At 39.1% G+C, this 15,841-nt stretch overlaps 1 protein-coding gene across 1 annotated transcript in view; it reads right to left on the bottom strand.

The window, feature by feature from the left end:
* MMP16 (matrix metallopeptidase 16) overlaps positions 1-15,841 on the bottom strand; it is a 368,590-nt gene that overhangs the window by 43,321 nt on the left and 309,428 nt on the right. Inside the window, exon 7 of the mRNA XM_055431810.2 lies at positions 3,052-3,190. Within this exon, the coding sequence (XP_055287785.1) occupies positions 3,052-3,190 (139 nt within the window). The remainder of the gene's footprint in view (positions 1-3,051; positions 3,191-15,841) is intronic.

The raw sequence follows: 15,841 nt of genomic DNA on the forward strand, positions 1-15,841 counted from the left end.
CTGTTTTTGTACAACCCACAATCTAAAAAGAGTATTTACATTTTTGAAGGTTGATAAATAAAAGGATACATAATAGAGATGGTACAGGCTTCAAAGGCTAAAATATTTGCTATTTGGTCATTACAGAGAAAAGTTTGTCAACTCCTGGTCTGAGGTACTAGAGACAACAGTATTAAAATGAAAAAAATAAATAAATAAATGAACTAGAGATCTGGACCTTATGAGCCGATATTCCAGTGAGAAGGATACAGATGAGCGATAAACAAGGGAAGCATATAGTTTGCCGGACGATATGCAAAAAATTAAACAGGGAGGGAAGTTGGATTGCTAGAGATGAAGTGGTCTCAATGTCCCTAGAGCAAGCTGGCGATGATGGTCTTGAGATGAAAGAGATGACCTGATTACCTACACTTTGCGGGGATAAAGGCCCTTAAGAGATGGTGGCAAGCTGGGACAGGAATTTTGAGTGTGTGATTGCTGCAAGAAAGATAAGAAAGGGGGTGGTGTGTCACCCGAAGCCCAGAGTTCTGGGGCTCTTAATTCTTGTGACAATAATGAGACAGATACCAGGAAAAGGAATAGTCTTACTGGAAGCAACCAGAGCTTCTGGCTCCCTGTGGATAAGCAATGGCATTTGGAATAAAGGAGCTGCACGGCCACAACTTTATTTGAAGGTAATGAGAGAAGGAAGCATCATAGCAGGGTCCTTGGAGTGGCAAAGTTTTAAGATTAGACATTTCTTTATACTGACAGTATCTCAAGAGACACCACTGACAAGCTAAACATTCGGAAGTATATATGTGACAAGAGACAGAACTGTTCCTGTCAGCATCTCAACATGAGAAACACCATACGGAATCAAGTCAATGTATCCCTTTTATTACAAGGTTTGTTGAGCACCTGCTATGCACCCAACACTGCTCTGGACACTGAAAACACAGTGGTGTGCAAGAAAATAGAACCATGTGCATCTGTCAGGAAGTTCACATTTGAATGCTACAGGGGATTTCACATTTTTGCAAGGGCTGGTGCAAGCTGGAAGATACTGCTTTACATGGCCAGGGAGTGCACTCTGAAGAGATCCCTTTTATGCCAGCTGTTGAGAGACGAATAGGAGCTATCCGTTCCAGAGTGAGGGAGTGAGGAGCGGCAACGTGGATAAAACGTGAGACGGCCCTGCGGCAATAAAGAACTGAAGGAACAGTGATTGAGGACTGGCGGTTTCTCCTCAGGCAGTTTTGTCAGAGAGCACTATTGATCCTGGGATGAGACTGGAGCCCAGGGACAGCCCTCCAGCCGTAGGCTACCTGGGGTTTCTTCTTCCCTCTTTTTTTTTTTTTTGCTGCTACCACACACAGGACCAAAGAAAAGTGCAGGGGAGGATAATTTTTTTCCAAATAGCATGGCTCTAAGATTCAGACCCCTCAGGTGTGTCTTTTCTTTGTCTGTAATGATACAGTGCACGTCTCTTTCCTTTATATACTTACTATAGATAGCAGGAGGGCAATAATATTAGTAGTAATCGTAGCACCAGCAGCAATAGTTGGCATTTATTGAGGGCTTACTTGTACCAAGCACTTCCCATGTACTCTTAGTTTAGTCTTCAATTCTGAGATGCGGAACACACTAGTACCACCATTTTCCAGGTGGGGAAACCGAGGCACACAGACTTGAGCAGCTGTATAGTTCATACGGCTAGTAAGGGCTCAAAATTAGCAGTACGACTTCAGGACCACGGTATTCCTATAATTAATATACTATACCCCCTCTTTCTCAGGTTATAATTTGTAAAGACAAAATAAATCCTGAGTACGCACCTCGATTTTATATGGGTGGTTTGGACTTCACTTAAAATATGACAAGGGTCTCGCAAATCCTGTATTTTCATTACTTTCATCACCACTACAAATTCTTCCAGTTTGGTCCTAAGAATAGTTGGTTGATTTGGTTAAGATTCCTTTTTCTTTTCCCCCAGTCTCAATCTTTATTTAAGCTTATTCTCGGTCCTTTAGACTCTTAAGTAACCCATTCAGTCACATCCGTCCTGCGTTCCACTTTTCCTCAAGTAAATGCAAACTTGCTCTCCTCACAGTTCTTTTAATCCTTCAACTCAGTCAGTCTCTTCCCTGGGCTCCCTGCCCCCAACAGACTTAAGATCTTAACATTTATTGTTTTGAATATTAGCAAAAGAATCCGCCCGCAGTGCGGGGGACCTGGGTTCGATCCCTGGGTTGAGAAGATCCCCTGGAGGAGGGCACGGCAACCCACTCCAGGATTCTTGCCTGGAGAATCCCCACGGACAGAGGAGCCTGGTGGGCTACAGTCCATGGGGTCACAAAGAGTCAGACACGACTGAGCGACTGAGCACAGCACAGCTTTAGATGATGGGAGGACCAGTCACTTGACTTAAATTCAGTTTAATTCAAATAATGTCACTTTTGCATGCTAGACATTAGTACTTGTGCAATTGAAATTTGTCACTCAGATAAATAACAAACAGCAACTTTCACTGGGTAAAATGATTGGGTGACCTTTTTCTACTCATAAGTTTTTCTTATCTTTATGAGTAATTTCTTGTTTATTGAAAACTATTTAACATAAATTGACTAAATCATGTAAAGAGATTAAGTTGACTATATTGAAGAGATTGTATATGAAAATAAGTGAAATGTGTAAAACCAGCAAGCAATCCCAAATACCCTTTAAAAAAACCCAAATACCTTAGAAAAATTACTTTTAATTAATTTATTTGTGTATTTATTTCTCTGGTGCCTTTAGGCCAAATCTAAAAATTCTAAGTGATCACAGTGCCTCCTAAATTTGACTTACAAATGGGGATATTGTATAAGAAAACATAAATTAGTGAATTAAAATTATCTTTGATCTTGCTTCATTTATATTTGTAGCTAACATATGTGGTTCATTTTATAGAATGAATTAGCTACCTAAACTCACACAATAGGTTTTATTTATTCGTCCCTATGTGTACAACAAGGCCCTGGACAATGTGACCAGGAATTAACAGAGCAATATATGGGAAATATTCCTTACCTTTAAAGAAGACAAAGTTTCCATCACTGTTTTCATAAACCGCATCAATGCTAGGAGGCAAGCCCCTCCAGAAGTATGTGATCTGCATGGGGTACCCGTCCATCACCCTGTTATTTCTCACTCGCCAAAACCACTGGTCCTGCAAAGCAAGCAGAAGCAACTGTCAACAAAAGCGAGGCCTCCAGGAATTTCCTTGCAGGATGGTTCAATGCTTTCACAGGGCGTGCCCGTGCTGTTATCACTGTCCTACATCAAACAGTCGGATAAACAGTTTCACAACTTGCCCACAATGATCACCAAGATTCTTGTACCAGACAACCCAGTGTCCAATCTATACGTTGTGTTTAAAAAGATGACGTAAAAATACTTAATCTTTGCAGTTTACGTTATCTCTAGATGGAAAAACAGAGGTAGCACAGACAAGACCCTGCCAGATCTGTGGATTAAGTGAGCTTTCCAAAATATAAAAGAGCACAGCAACACACACGCACCTTTGCATTTATAGACATGTGCAAAGACACCCAAAGTGCTGGGATAACACAGGGAGGCCATGCCTCCTGTGTGCCCACGTTATACTACGGTCTCATGTAATCATAGAGTCCTCTTTCACCTTCAAGTGTATCGTGGTTTGGACAGTAAATTATACTGTCGATATATATATATACTATATAAATTATCACTACAATTTTTACAGTATAAATTATACTGAACAAAGGAATCTTGAAGGAAGAGCATTAGAGTGGATTAAAGAATAGGTCAATTGCTTCTCCTATCTGCTGTCATAATAACTTCTACTTCACTCAGCCATACCACAGGTCATTTTATATTAAATGTGTTTACTATCATCACCAGTGAATTATGTATCTGTCTTGCCCCAAAGCAGATATTTATAAATATTTTTTACTTTTTAGACAAAACACAATATATTTTTCACCATAAATTCTAAGGGCAAAAATTATTCCCCCAAAAGGTATATCTGATGACATTAAATTGTTCTCTATTGAAAATTTTGGAATACTTTATAGACTATCCAAAGTGTTTTAATATTAGAAAAAACAGGCATATTTAAAAAATTAGTGTCCAATAAATTAAAATTAAATATTTTATTATATTTCAGTATTTACAAGCAAGGTTTTATTGGAAATTTTGTGGTTGTTGTTAAGTTGCTAAGCCATGCATTACTTCTTGCGACCTCATAGACTGCAGCATGTCAGACTCTTTTGGCCTCCACTAACTCCCAGAATATGCTCAATTTCATGTTCACTGAGTCAGTGATACTAGCTAAACATCTTAGCCTCAGCCACCTCCTCTGCCTTTTGTCTTCAATGGCCCCCGGCATGAAGGTCTTTTCCAGTGAATCAGCTGTTCGCATCACATGGCCAAAGTATCAGCTTCAGCCAATGCATATTCAGGGTTGATTTCCTTTAGGATTGACTGGTTTGATCTCCTTGCAATTCAAAGGACTCTCAAGAGTCTTTTCCAGCACCACAATTTCAAAGCATCAATTCTTCAGTCATCACCCTTCTTTAAGGATAAAGTCTCATAATCCATACTTGACTACTGGAATCAGCTCAGTCACTCGGTTGTGTCCGATTCTTTGAGACCACATGGACTACAGCACACCAGGCTTTCCTGTCCATCACCAACTCCCGGAGTTTACTGAAACTCATGTCCATTGAAACGGTGACGCCATCCAATCATCTCATCCTCTGCTGTCCCCACCTCCTCCCACCTTCAATCTTTCCCAGCATCAGGGTCTTTTCAAATGAGTCGGCTCTTCACATCAGGTGGCTAAAGTATTGGAGTTTCAGCCTCAGCATCAATCCTTCCAATGAATATTCAGGATTGATTTCCTTTAGGATGGACTGGCTGGATCTCCTTGCAGTCCTAGGGACTCTCAAGAGTCTTCTCCAACACCGCAGTTCAAAAGAATCAATTCTTTGGTGCTCAGTTTTCTTTATAGTCCAACTCTCACATCCATACATGATTACTGGAAAAACCATAGCTTTGACTAGACGGACCTTTGTTGGTTTGCCAACAAAGTGATGTCTCCTCTTTTTAATATACTGTTTAGGTTTATCACAGCCTTCCCTCCAAGGAACAAGTGTCCCTTAATTTCATGGATGCAGTCACCATCGCAGTGATTTTGGAGCCCAAGAAAATAAAGGCTGTCACTGCCTCCACTTTCTCCCCTTCTTTTTGCCATGAAGCGATGAGACAGGATCCCATGATCTTAGGTTTTTAATGTTGAGAGTCAAGCCAGCTTTTTCACTCTCCTCTTTCAACCTCCTCAAAAGGCATTTTACTTCCTGACTTCACTTTCTGTAACTAGAGTAGTATGATCTACATATCTGAGGTTGTTGATATTTCTCCCAGGAAACTTGATTCCAGCTTGTGATTCATCTAGCCCAGAATTTAGCATGATGTACGCTAGGAGGGATTGGGGGTGGGAGGAGACAGGGACGACAGAGAATGAGATGGCTGGATGGCATCACCAACTCTGTGGACATGAGTTTGAGTGAACTCCGGGAGTTGGTGATGGACAGGGAGGCCTGGCGTGCTGTGATTCGTGGGGTCGCAGAGAGTCGGACACGGCTGAGCGACTGAACTGAACTGAACTCTGCATATTACTAGAGATCTCTTCAAGAAAATTAGAGATACCAAGGGAACATTTCATGCCAAGATGGACACAATAAAGGACAGAAATGGCATGTTGTTAACTTTCTGTTCATAATTTCCATAATATTAGGCAGCTTGAATTGATACATGTTTTGATAAATATGCAGGAGGTACATTTATGTGATTTTAAGATACAAATTATTTCATGAAAAGATTGATCTAATAAAATATATATGGGCATTAAGACCCAGAGTTTAACATCAATATTATGTGGACACATGATATTCTGATAATTTAAAACAAAAACAAAAGCATTTTGGTCTATCTGCAACAGGGGCTTTAACTGAGTGTTAAAGTCATTCCAATCTCCATATAAAACATTTTGAAATTATGGTAATATATATCCTAAAATACAATTGCTACAAACTACTGGATTATAACAAAGGAATAACTGACTATAATTATTTATGGAACAATTAAACAAAACAAAAAGCTCTCTAAGCAGAAGAATCGGAAGAAATTGGATGAAATGTCCTGGGAATATAATTCAACTTTTCTCAGAGAAGCACTTCACATTGCTAGCACCTCCCCACAATTGAGAGAGGCCAATGGCTCTTTGGGACAAACAGGCTGTAGTCTGAAGATAAAAATACAACCCAACATGCCACTAACGAAGGAAGAAATGAAATTTCTGCCTCAAGATAAGCAGAGCCAATCTGCAGATCTTTTTAAGGTAATGCAGAAGCGTAGGTGAGTTCATGACTATTTTTCATTGACAGTAGCCTTGGCAGAGAGCCATATATATTGCAGATTTTCCCGTTGTGATTCTACTCAAAATATCCACAACTTCTCTGCTTAGCAGGATTCAATGGTGAAAATAATTAACCAAGCTTTCTGTCACAGAGGATGGAAATGCACACTATGATCACTATCGATTACCATTTCACAAAAAAAAAAGGTCTTGTGTCTAATTTGCAGAGAGAATAAATTTAAAATGAGATTTAGGTCTCTGTGCAAATTTCCTTCCAGAGGAAACCTTCTCTGATCACCTTATCTAAAACTGAAACCCCTCATTCCGCCCCCTATGTTGGCTTTTACTCTCCTCCTCCTGTTTTTTCATCATTGATTACATTTACCCCTGTTAATACATGTTTTACTTATTTCTCTTTCATTCTCTCTCATCTAGAATACAAGCTCAATGATAACAAACTGGTCTGTCTTTTGTTTCCTTATGGCTTCCTATTTCCTGAAAAACAAAAAGAAAGTCTCACACATGGTAAATATTTCTTGAAAGAAAACAAAAATTAAGGAGGAGAGGGCATAGTAAAAGTAAGTGAATTTTCTTTTTTAAGACAAAAGCTATGTAAAAGAACACGAAGGTGCTGTGTATGGAGAGATGATTAGTGCATATTCCATTTTCTACAAGGGTGTGAAATATAAAGAACTCTGAACCATGAGCAGATGGGAAAAGACTTTCACCTTTCAAACAACGTAGATTTTGTTCTGGCCTCTGATGTAAAGGAAAGAACGAGGAATCACCTCTCCAGAGCCCTAGATTGTTTGTCTGTATCTTGCTTCTGACCACCCGTTGGCCAGAGTTCTTACAGAAGAGGGAGGAAGGAGATAGGATACACTAAAAACAATCACAGCCAGTACATTTGTAAAGTCAACTTACGGAAAAGGATCATGCTTAAAAATTACCAAAGGAATCCCTACGTAAACAGTAATATTTTACTTCCGATACAAACATTTTGGAACTGATGCATAGATTTTTCTTTCCATGTCGTATGGGACTCAGACATACCCTGTTGTTCACCATTAACAAAAAGAATACTAATTTTTAAAACTGAAAAAATAATAATTGTCCATACATAATATGCTACTGTAACTATTTGGTTTTATTCCACCTATATAGGTAAAGAATGTTGGTTATGGAGTCTTGCTGTACTGCTGCTGCTGCTAAGTCGCTTCAGTTGTGTCCAACTCTGTGCGACCCCATAGATGGCAGCCCACCAGGCTCCCGTCCCTGGGATTCTCCAGGCAAGAACACTGGAGTGGGTTGCCAGTGCCTTCTCTGATTGCTGTACTAAGTGTGGCTAAACTCTGTACTGCAAGATGCGAGGAGCTCATGAAAAGGCACGTGTGTGTTGACACTGTTTTCTTTTTCAGTTCAATTCAGTCGCTCAGTCGTGTCCGACTCTTTGAGAACCCATGAATCACAGCACGCCAGGCCTCCCTGTCCATCACCAACTCCCAGAGTTCACTCAAACTCATGTCCATCGAGTCAGTGAAGCCATCCAGCCATCTCATTCTCTGTCGTCCCCATCTCCTCCTGCCCCCAATCCTTCTCAGCATCAGAGTCTTTTCCAGTGAGTCAACTCTTCGCGTGAGGTGGCCAAAGTATTGGAGTTTCAGCTTTAGCATCAGTCCTTCCAATGAACACCCAGGATTGATCTCCTTTAGAATGGACTGGTTGGATCTCCTTGCAGTTAAATCCTGATATATATACTTTTTTCCTGTTTCTTTTTGCATCGACTCTTGTTCAGAAACCACTTTGCAATGACTGTGATGAAGAAAAGGAGAATTTACTAAAAAATGCTTCATCAACACACTGCCTTTAGGGAAAGGAGCCACAAACTGTAGATTCAAATGTGCCAAACATTGCTATGACACGATGCTTCCCCCCTCTCCTTTGGGATCTGAGGATCATGAATACTGGCAAGGTGATCTAAATTTTAATTCACATTATCATGTAACTGAGTCGAAAAAAACAGAAACGATTTTATTCCTCCCACTGAACTAGCAATTCTGGAGCTCCAAAAATATGAATTCTTAAAGAATGTACATTCATCCTAGAAGGGAACAGAGACAAACAATAATTTCAAAAGGCTGTGTGAAACGCTATTATTGCTGCCGCTATAAAACGGGAACTACCATTTGGTGAATATAATGAGCGAGAAAACAGCTGTGCCTTTAGCACACCTTCAAGAATTACCATCCCTTTATTTCTGACCTGAAGAAAGATGTCTCGTTTACAATAAAAACTATGTTCCTGCTGAATAAGGTACAGGCTGTTTTTTTCTTTACTCAAGGTAATTGAGAGGGCAGTGTATTCAATTTAGTTTTTTAACCAGCCAATCTAAAATTGTCTCTTCAGTCTTTTTCTATCAACCCATCATGTTTTATTTTCTTCATAATACTTATTGTTCTCTGAAATTATCTTGTTTATATGCTCACCTGTGTCTCATCATAGCTGGTACCTCATCTATCGTATTCAAACACGGCACTTCTCAGTTCTGGAACAAAGCCCAGCTCCGTGTTAAATAAGTGCTCAAAGAGAGAGAAAGACGTGAAAGAGACACATGAAGGCAAACCTTGTCCTTGGCCTGGGTACGGGGTCTTGATTTGTCAACATGTAACTGAAGTGCCCCCACAGAAATTTTGCCATAGGCCCTCTTTATTGCCCGTATAGTACCCATATCTACCACAGTACTTAGATCACTGTACTCAGTTCAGTTCAGGCACTCAGTCGTGTCCGACTCTCTGTGACCCCATGGACTGCAGCACGCCAGGCCTCCCTGTCCGTCACCAACTCCCAGAGCTTACTCAAACCCATGTCCACAGAGTCGGTGATGCCATCCAACCATCTCATCCTCTGTCGCCCCCTTCTCCTCCCGCCTTCAATCTTTCCCAGCATCAGGGTCTTTTCAAATGAGTGAGCTTTTCGCATCAGGTGGCCAAAGTATTGGAGCTTCAGCTTCAGCATCAGTCCTTTCAATGACTATTCAGGACTAATTTCCTTTAGGATGGACTGGTTGGATCTCCTTGCAGTCCAAGGGACTCTCGAGAGTTTTCTCCAGCACCACAGTTCAAAAGCATCAATTCTTCAGCACTCAGCTTTCTTTAGAGTCCAACTCTCACATCCATACATGACCACTGGAAAAACCATAGCTTTGACTAGATGGACCTTTGTTGGTAAAGTAATGTCTCTGCTTTTTAATATGCTGTCTAGGTTGGTCATTAGCTTTTCTTCCAAGGAGCGAGCATCCTTTAATTCCATGGCTGCAGTCCCCATCTTTGGTGATTCTGGAGGCCCCCAAAATAAAGTCTGTCACTATGTCCACTGTTTCCCCATCTACCTGTGGCAAATAGATTGCTGAATGGACATTGCTTGCCAGCCTGCTTCTACATGTTCTAAATGGGCACCATCACCGTTTGCTTTCTCTCTCCCCCCCTTCCTCCTTCCTTTCCTTCCTTCCTTCTTTATTTATGACTGCACCGCCTCTAGGGACATTCACTCAAAACCATGCCTCCCAAGGGCTCCCTTCTGCCCTGGAGGTGACCCTTCTGCTTTTCATCTCGTAGTATAGTACTGGCCAAAGTGCCATGCCCTGGTCAGGATGTGCAGAGTGCGAAAGCGAGATATTTCATGAGTAAGAGATATTTCATGAAGTGGCAGAACAAGAATCAAGAGTTGAGCTAGAGCTTTGGCGTATTATTTTTATGACTTCCTCCTCAATCAGTCATATTTTTCCCCCAGTACTAAGTATACTAAAAGCAGGATTTTCATTGAGCTGAGAGAATGTGAAATGTAGAGCAGACAATTAGCAATAAGAAATATATACTGGGCAGAAATAAAGAGTTATCTATAGACTCTATGTGAAAACTCTAAGCAAGTGCAGAAGCTTAAGGGGCAAGGGAGGAAAACAGGCCAGATGTCCAGGAGAAAAATGTGCTAGAAGGGAATTTTTTTTTCCTTTTCTTTCAAAGGGAAACACAGTTATTTATCAACAAATTAGGTGTTAAATGCCTATGTTGAATTAAAGGTTTGTTCCTAAGAGATAAGGGTAGATGGGGTAGAGAATTCCCAAGAAACTAGGAAGCAAAAAACCCTGAAAGATTCCTAAGGGACTTTGTTTCAGAGTTCAGGAGTAGTTGTTGCCATAACAGGGGAGACTAATCCTCATTACCAACACCTAATTGCTTTATGCTAATATGGTCTTGAAAACATTCCTTCTATTGCTATTGTTTTGCTACTGTTGTTACTGATGGTTTATTTACTTAAATAGGGAGTTCGAAAGGTAACTGCCCTTCCTTAAACTCAAAATCCTCAACAGACAACCTGATGCCCAATAAAATAGTGATGTTCTAAACCGGTCCCAAGGGAAGTCAGACTACCACAATCATTAGCATACCCATAACAAATTATCACTTTTGCTATTGGTTCACAATAATAATTTGCTATTAGTTTCACATCTACCAAGTGAAACTAATATGAGTAACAATATTTGCTTACTGTTAAAGAAAAAAAAAAAAGAAAAGGATAAAAAGGAGACTCTTCTCCAAAACAAATATAAGTTAATAATTTTCATAATTTTTCAGCTAAATAATGGAGGCTTGCACAACTACTGATGCCGTTGAATGGTTTTTAAAAATTATTCTAAGCAAGAAGTAATCTGATGACAGATGATTACATAAAATTGATAGATAAGATTGGACAGTTTGTGAAAGTGAAGAAAGCATACTCTGGCCACCTGATGAGAAGAACTGACTCACTGGAAAAGACCCTGACGCTGGGAAAGATTGAAGGCAGGAGGAGAAGGGGATGACAGAGGATGAGGTGATTGGATGGCATCACCGACCCAATGAAAATGAGTTTGAGCAAGCTCCGGGAGTTGGCGATGGACAGGGAAGCCTGGCATGCTGCAGTCCATGGGGTCGCAGAGAGTCAGACACAACTGAGTGACTGAACTGAACTGAACTGAAAGTATAGAAGCTTAAGATGGTAGTATTTTTGCATAAAAGAGATGGTGTGTCTCTTCTACTTAGTTGGTAAGATTCATAAATTAAGAAGAATTTCAGAAATCTTTGAAGATAAGGAAAGATGATGTTGACTAGACTTTAACAGGCCCTTCACAGGGGTACTATAAAAAAGGAAGTTAACGCACATCATACCAAAGGAAGGTATTTAATGTAAAATAATCCATGCTCCACTGGCTGAGGACAATGGTAGACAAGCGAAATACTTCTTTTTCAGAGAAGGGGAATGAGATTTGAAGACGAGAAGTTAGAGTAGTTCTTGGTGGAGTGTAGTCTAGGGAAGGTGAAATAGTAGGAGGAAAGTGACCATTCTAGAAGCAACTGCACATAAATGCTCCATGAAATGAAACAACATCTAATGAGATATCTAATGCCAGATCAACAAAATAGAATCTAGAAGAAAACAGGGATAGAGATGAAGGACAAAAATAAGGAATAAATAAAATAATAATAAATGCAGAATTAGAAGCGTCTAACATAAGCTGGAAGAAGCACAAGCTGGAATCAAGATTGCCGGGAGAAATATCAATAACCTCAGATATGCAGATGACACCACCCTTATGGCAGAAAGTGAAGAGGAACTCAAAAGCCTCTTGATGAAAGTGAAAGAGGAGAGTGAAAAGCTTGGCTTGAAGCTCAACATTCAGAAAACAAAGATCATGGCATCTGGTCCCATCACTTCATGGGAAATAGACGGAAAAACAGTGGAAACAGTGTCAGACTTTATTTTTTTGGGCTCCAAAGTCATTGCAGATGCTGATTGCAGTCATGAAATTAAAAGACGCTTACTCCTTGGAAGGAAAGTTATGACCAACCTTGATAGTATATTGAAAAGTAGAGACATTACTTTGCCAACAAAGGTCCGTCTAGTCAAGGCTATGGTTTTTCCCGTGGTCATGTATGGATGTGAGAGTTGGACTGTGAAGAAGGCTGATTCGCCAAAGAATTGATGCTTTTGAACTGTGGTGCTGGAGAAGACTCTTGAGAGTCCCTTGGACTGCAAGGAGATCTAACCAGTCCATTCTAAAGGAGATCAATCCTGGGTGTTCATTGGAAGGATTGATGCTAAAGCTGAAACTGCAATACTTTGGCCACCTCATGCGACCAGTTGACTCACTGGGAAAGACTCTGATGCTGGGAAAGGTTGGGGGCGGGAGGATAAGGGGACAACAGAGAATGAGATGGCTGGATGGCATCACCAACTCTGTGGACATGAGTTTGAGTGAACTCTGGAAGTTGGTGATGGACAGGGAGGCCTGGCGTGCTGTGATTCATGGGGTCACGGAGAGTCGGACACGACTGAGCGACTGAACGGAACTGAACATAAGCTGCATTGTGCTCTGAATATAGGGCAGATGCTTACTTGCGTTTGAAAATAAAGCACTGGGGAATTCAGGAGGCAAGCATATTACTGCAATGACTGGAAAGAAGGCATTTGTTTTAGGTAAAGTAGTAAACACTAAGTAATGAAGCATATATATCCCAGAATGAGGATGCCAAGTGAATAAAACAATATGGCAGATAATAAAGAGTAAACCAAATTAGTCTCCAAGTGTTACAAAAAAAGGTGAGGTTTATGAAAAGCATTTAAATTGGTGAGTATATCCCTCTTTGCTCAATCACATGAATTTCATGAATTTCAAATATTCACTTCAGCTATGATTACTTACAACTTGTATGTTGGGGGATAAAGCTGAAAGTTCAATTGAGAATACATTATCCTGCCTGCATTTCTTCATGAGGATACAAATTCACATGAAAGTGAAGAATAGTTTATTTAGTTGAGCAATTTAAGCTTTTTCTCTGTCTTCCAAAGACAGAAATAAATCCTCATTTATCTTTTTTTGCAAGATTTCAGTGCTATTCAACATTTTTTAACTTGTATTGTGTGGCTAAACAATAGTTTGCAATTGTAATTCACTTAGTAACCATTATAGATATAGATGAATCTCACTTGATGCCATCCATTCATTCCTTAAAAGTTGCTTATTGATTATTGTGTGAAGCAAGTACTATTTTAATTGAATGCAAATGAATTAATATTCAAAGGGATGATGTTATAGAAAATCACTTTGCTTAAATTTATAAACACTTTCTATTCAAGAGTAAATAAAAATAATATAAAATCATTTTGTGTTGATACAATGTTTCTTAATGTTAGGTATTCATGGCTCATCTTTTTTTATTATATTTTTTGAATCAGGCTACATTGAGACCATTATTTTCTAATAGGAAAACTGAGCTGGAGAGTTACTTTATGCCTAAAGTGAGTCGGTGATACATTGTTTAGCTCACACATTCTCTGGTGTTCAAACTCAATAGCAAAAATGGTCAATTATTTGAAAATTTTGAAAAATTACTTGTATATTACTAGTTATAACTACAAACATGTCTGTACTATATTTTAAATAGAGTTTTACAAATAGGCATTGATCATTCATTTCTAAACCTGAAGTTGAAGACAAAAATAAACATACATTTTAAGATGGTCTTGGATAATACTGAAATAGTTTTAATATTTTGACTATGTCTCGTGTGATCTAGTTTATACAAAACTAACATTGCAACCAAACATGAGTCTGAAGCATATATATTTTATTTCATCTGCCAAGCTTGACTTACAAAAGTAATCAAAATTGTTTCTGGAAAATCTTGATAATCGGAACGGCTTTTCTTCCTCTTTCCCATTAATCTTCAAAATTATTGTTTTTTACTTACAATAACTTCATTCTAGGGCTTAATGAACAGTATGTACTGTCATAGTTGATTAGTACAGGTTTTTTTTAAGATTAATAGCAAGCAATCATCATAATTAAAATAGCCATTTGTTTGATTAACAAAATCAGATTTTTTACTACTATCAATGACAAAAGATAGATAAACCGTTAATCTGCATTACTTCTATGCTATCAATCATTCCTATTAAACTCAGTTTAGTTGAGGGGAAGCAGGGATACACCACAAATAATACCTATTTTTTTCCCCAAAGATCCTTACAGACTTTTTTTTTCCTAACTCAGATTTTGTCACTACTATTTTTCACTAGTCAGAAACACTGAAAACTATGACTGAACACAAAATACATTAAAGAAAAAGAGGTTAAGTCTCTTTAATTTATTATTGCTTGTATATTGTTTCAATTCAATACTTCTCTATGTTGAGTTTTGGACCATTACCTTCAAAAACATAAACAGGTAAAAACTATATTTCAGTTTGCCAAAGAAAAACAACTGTGAAAGTGTACAGGCAGCTACATGACTAATTCATTATAAATGTACTGTATTTAAGATATCCTTTTAACTACTATACTAATCAAGGCATTTACATTTAAGTTAATTAAGTATAACTTCAAAATCAGTTCCTCTGTTGCACTGGACACATGTAACAGGTGGCTGCCATACTGGACAGTATATATACATAGAGCATCTTCATCAGCACAAGTTGTATTGAACCTTGATCCTTGGTACCTTGGTCCTTGATGGATGTTAGGATTTTTTTCCCCATCCTGATTTGTTTTAAAACTCCTATGTTGTTAATGAAATAAATTCATATATGCAGTAGTGGCCTAAGGCTATGGGAAAAATGTTGACTGAGATAATCCTAAAAGCTATGCTTCTCGAGCCTGTCTTTAGTAGAAACACCATAAACATTGCTGAGAAACTTGGAATGGCCCTACAATCCCACCGACGATGTCACCTGAAATGTTAACTTTGGGAACATAATTGGAGGTACCATGACAACAACTTTCAGAATTATTTGATGTTGTTGTTTAGAACCTGAGCAAAAATGTTACACTATTCAGTTATAGGTCTAACTTCAATGTCCTTTCCTCATAGGTTTGCCTTGCTGGCTCCTTTTGTAATTTAAATCTCAGCTAGTATGTCACTTCTTCAGAAAGACTGATCACCCAAATTACATTCGTCATCTTCCCACCTGTCTCAACCCCTAACTTCTACTCTATTACTGTTTCATTTTAATCATTCCATTTATTGATACCTTATACCCCAGGTGGCACAGTGGTAAAGAATCTGCCGGCCAATGCTGGTTCCAGAAGAGACGCAGGTTCAATCTCTGGTTCTGGAAGAACCCACGAAGTAGGAAGTGGCAATCAGTTCTACTATTCTTGCCTGTAACATTCCATGGACTGAGGAGGCTGGTGGGCTAGAGTCCGTGGGGCTGCATCGAGTCAGACACGGCTGAGTGAATGAGCAGGGCACACTTATGTATATTTATCTGATTTTTTTTACTGTTTCTTCTCCATTCAAAGTTTGCAGTAGGAGAATTTTGGGGTAGTCATTGCAATATCCTGAGGTCTGATAGTCTTCCAGGCAAAGGCAGACACCTTATAAAC

This window comes from Moschus berezovskii, chromosome 16, assembly GCF_049115385.1.
Source record: "Moschus berezovskii isolate FMDL1 chromosome 16, NW_MosBer_1.0, whole genome shotgun sequence".
Taxonomy (NCBI): domain Eukaryota; kingdom Metazoa; phylum Chordata; class Mammalia; order Artiodactyla; family Moschidae; genus Moschus; species Moschus berezovskii.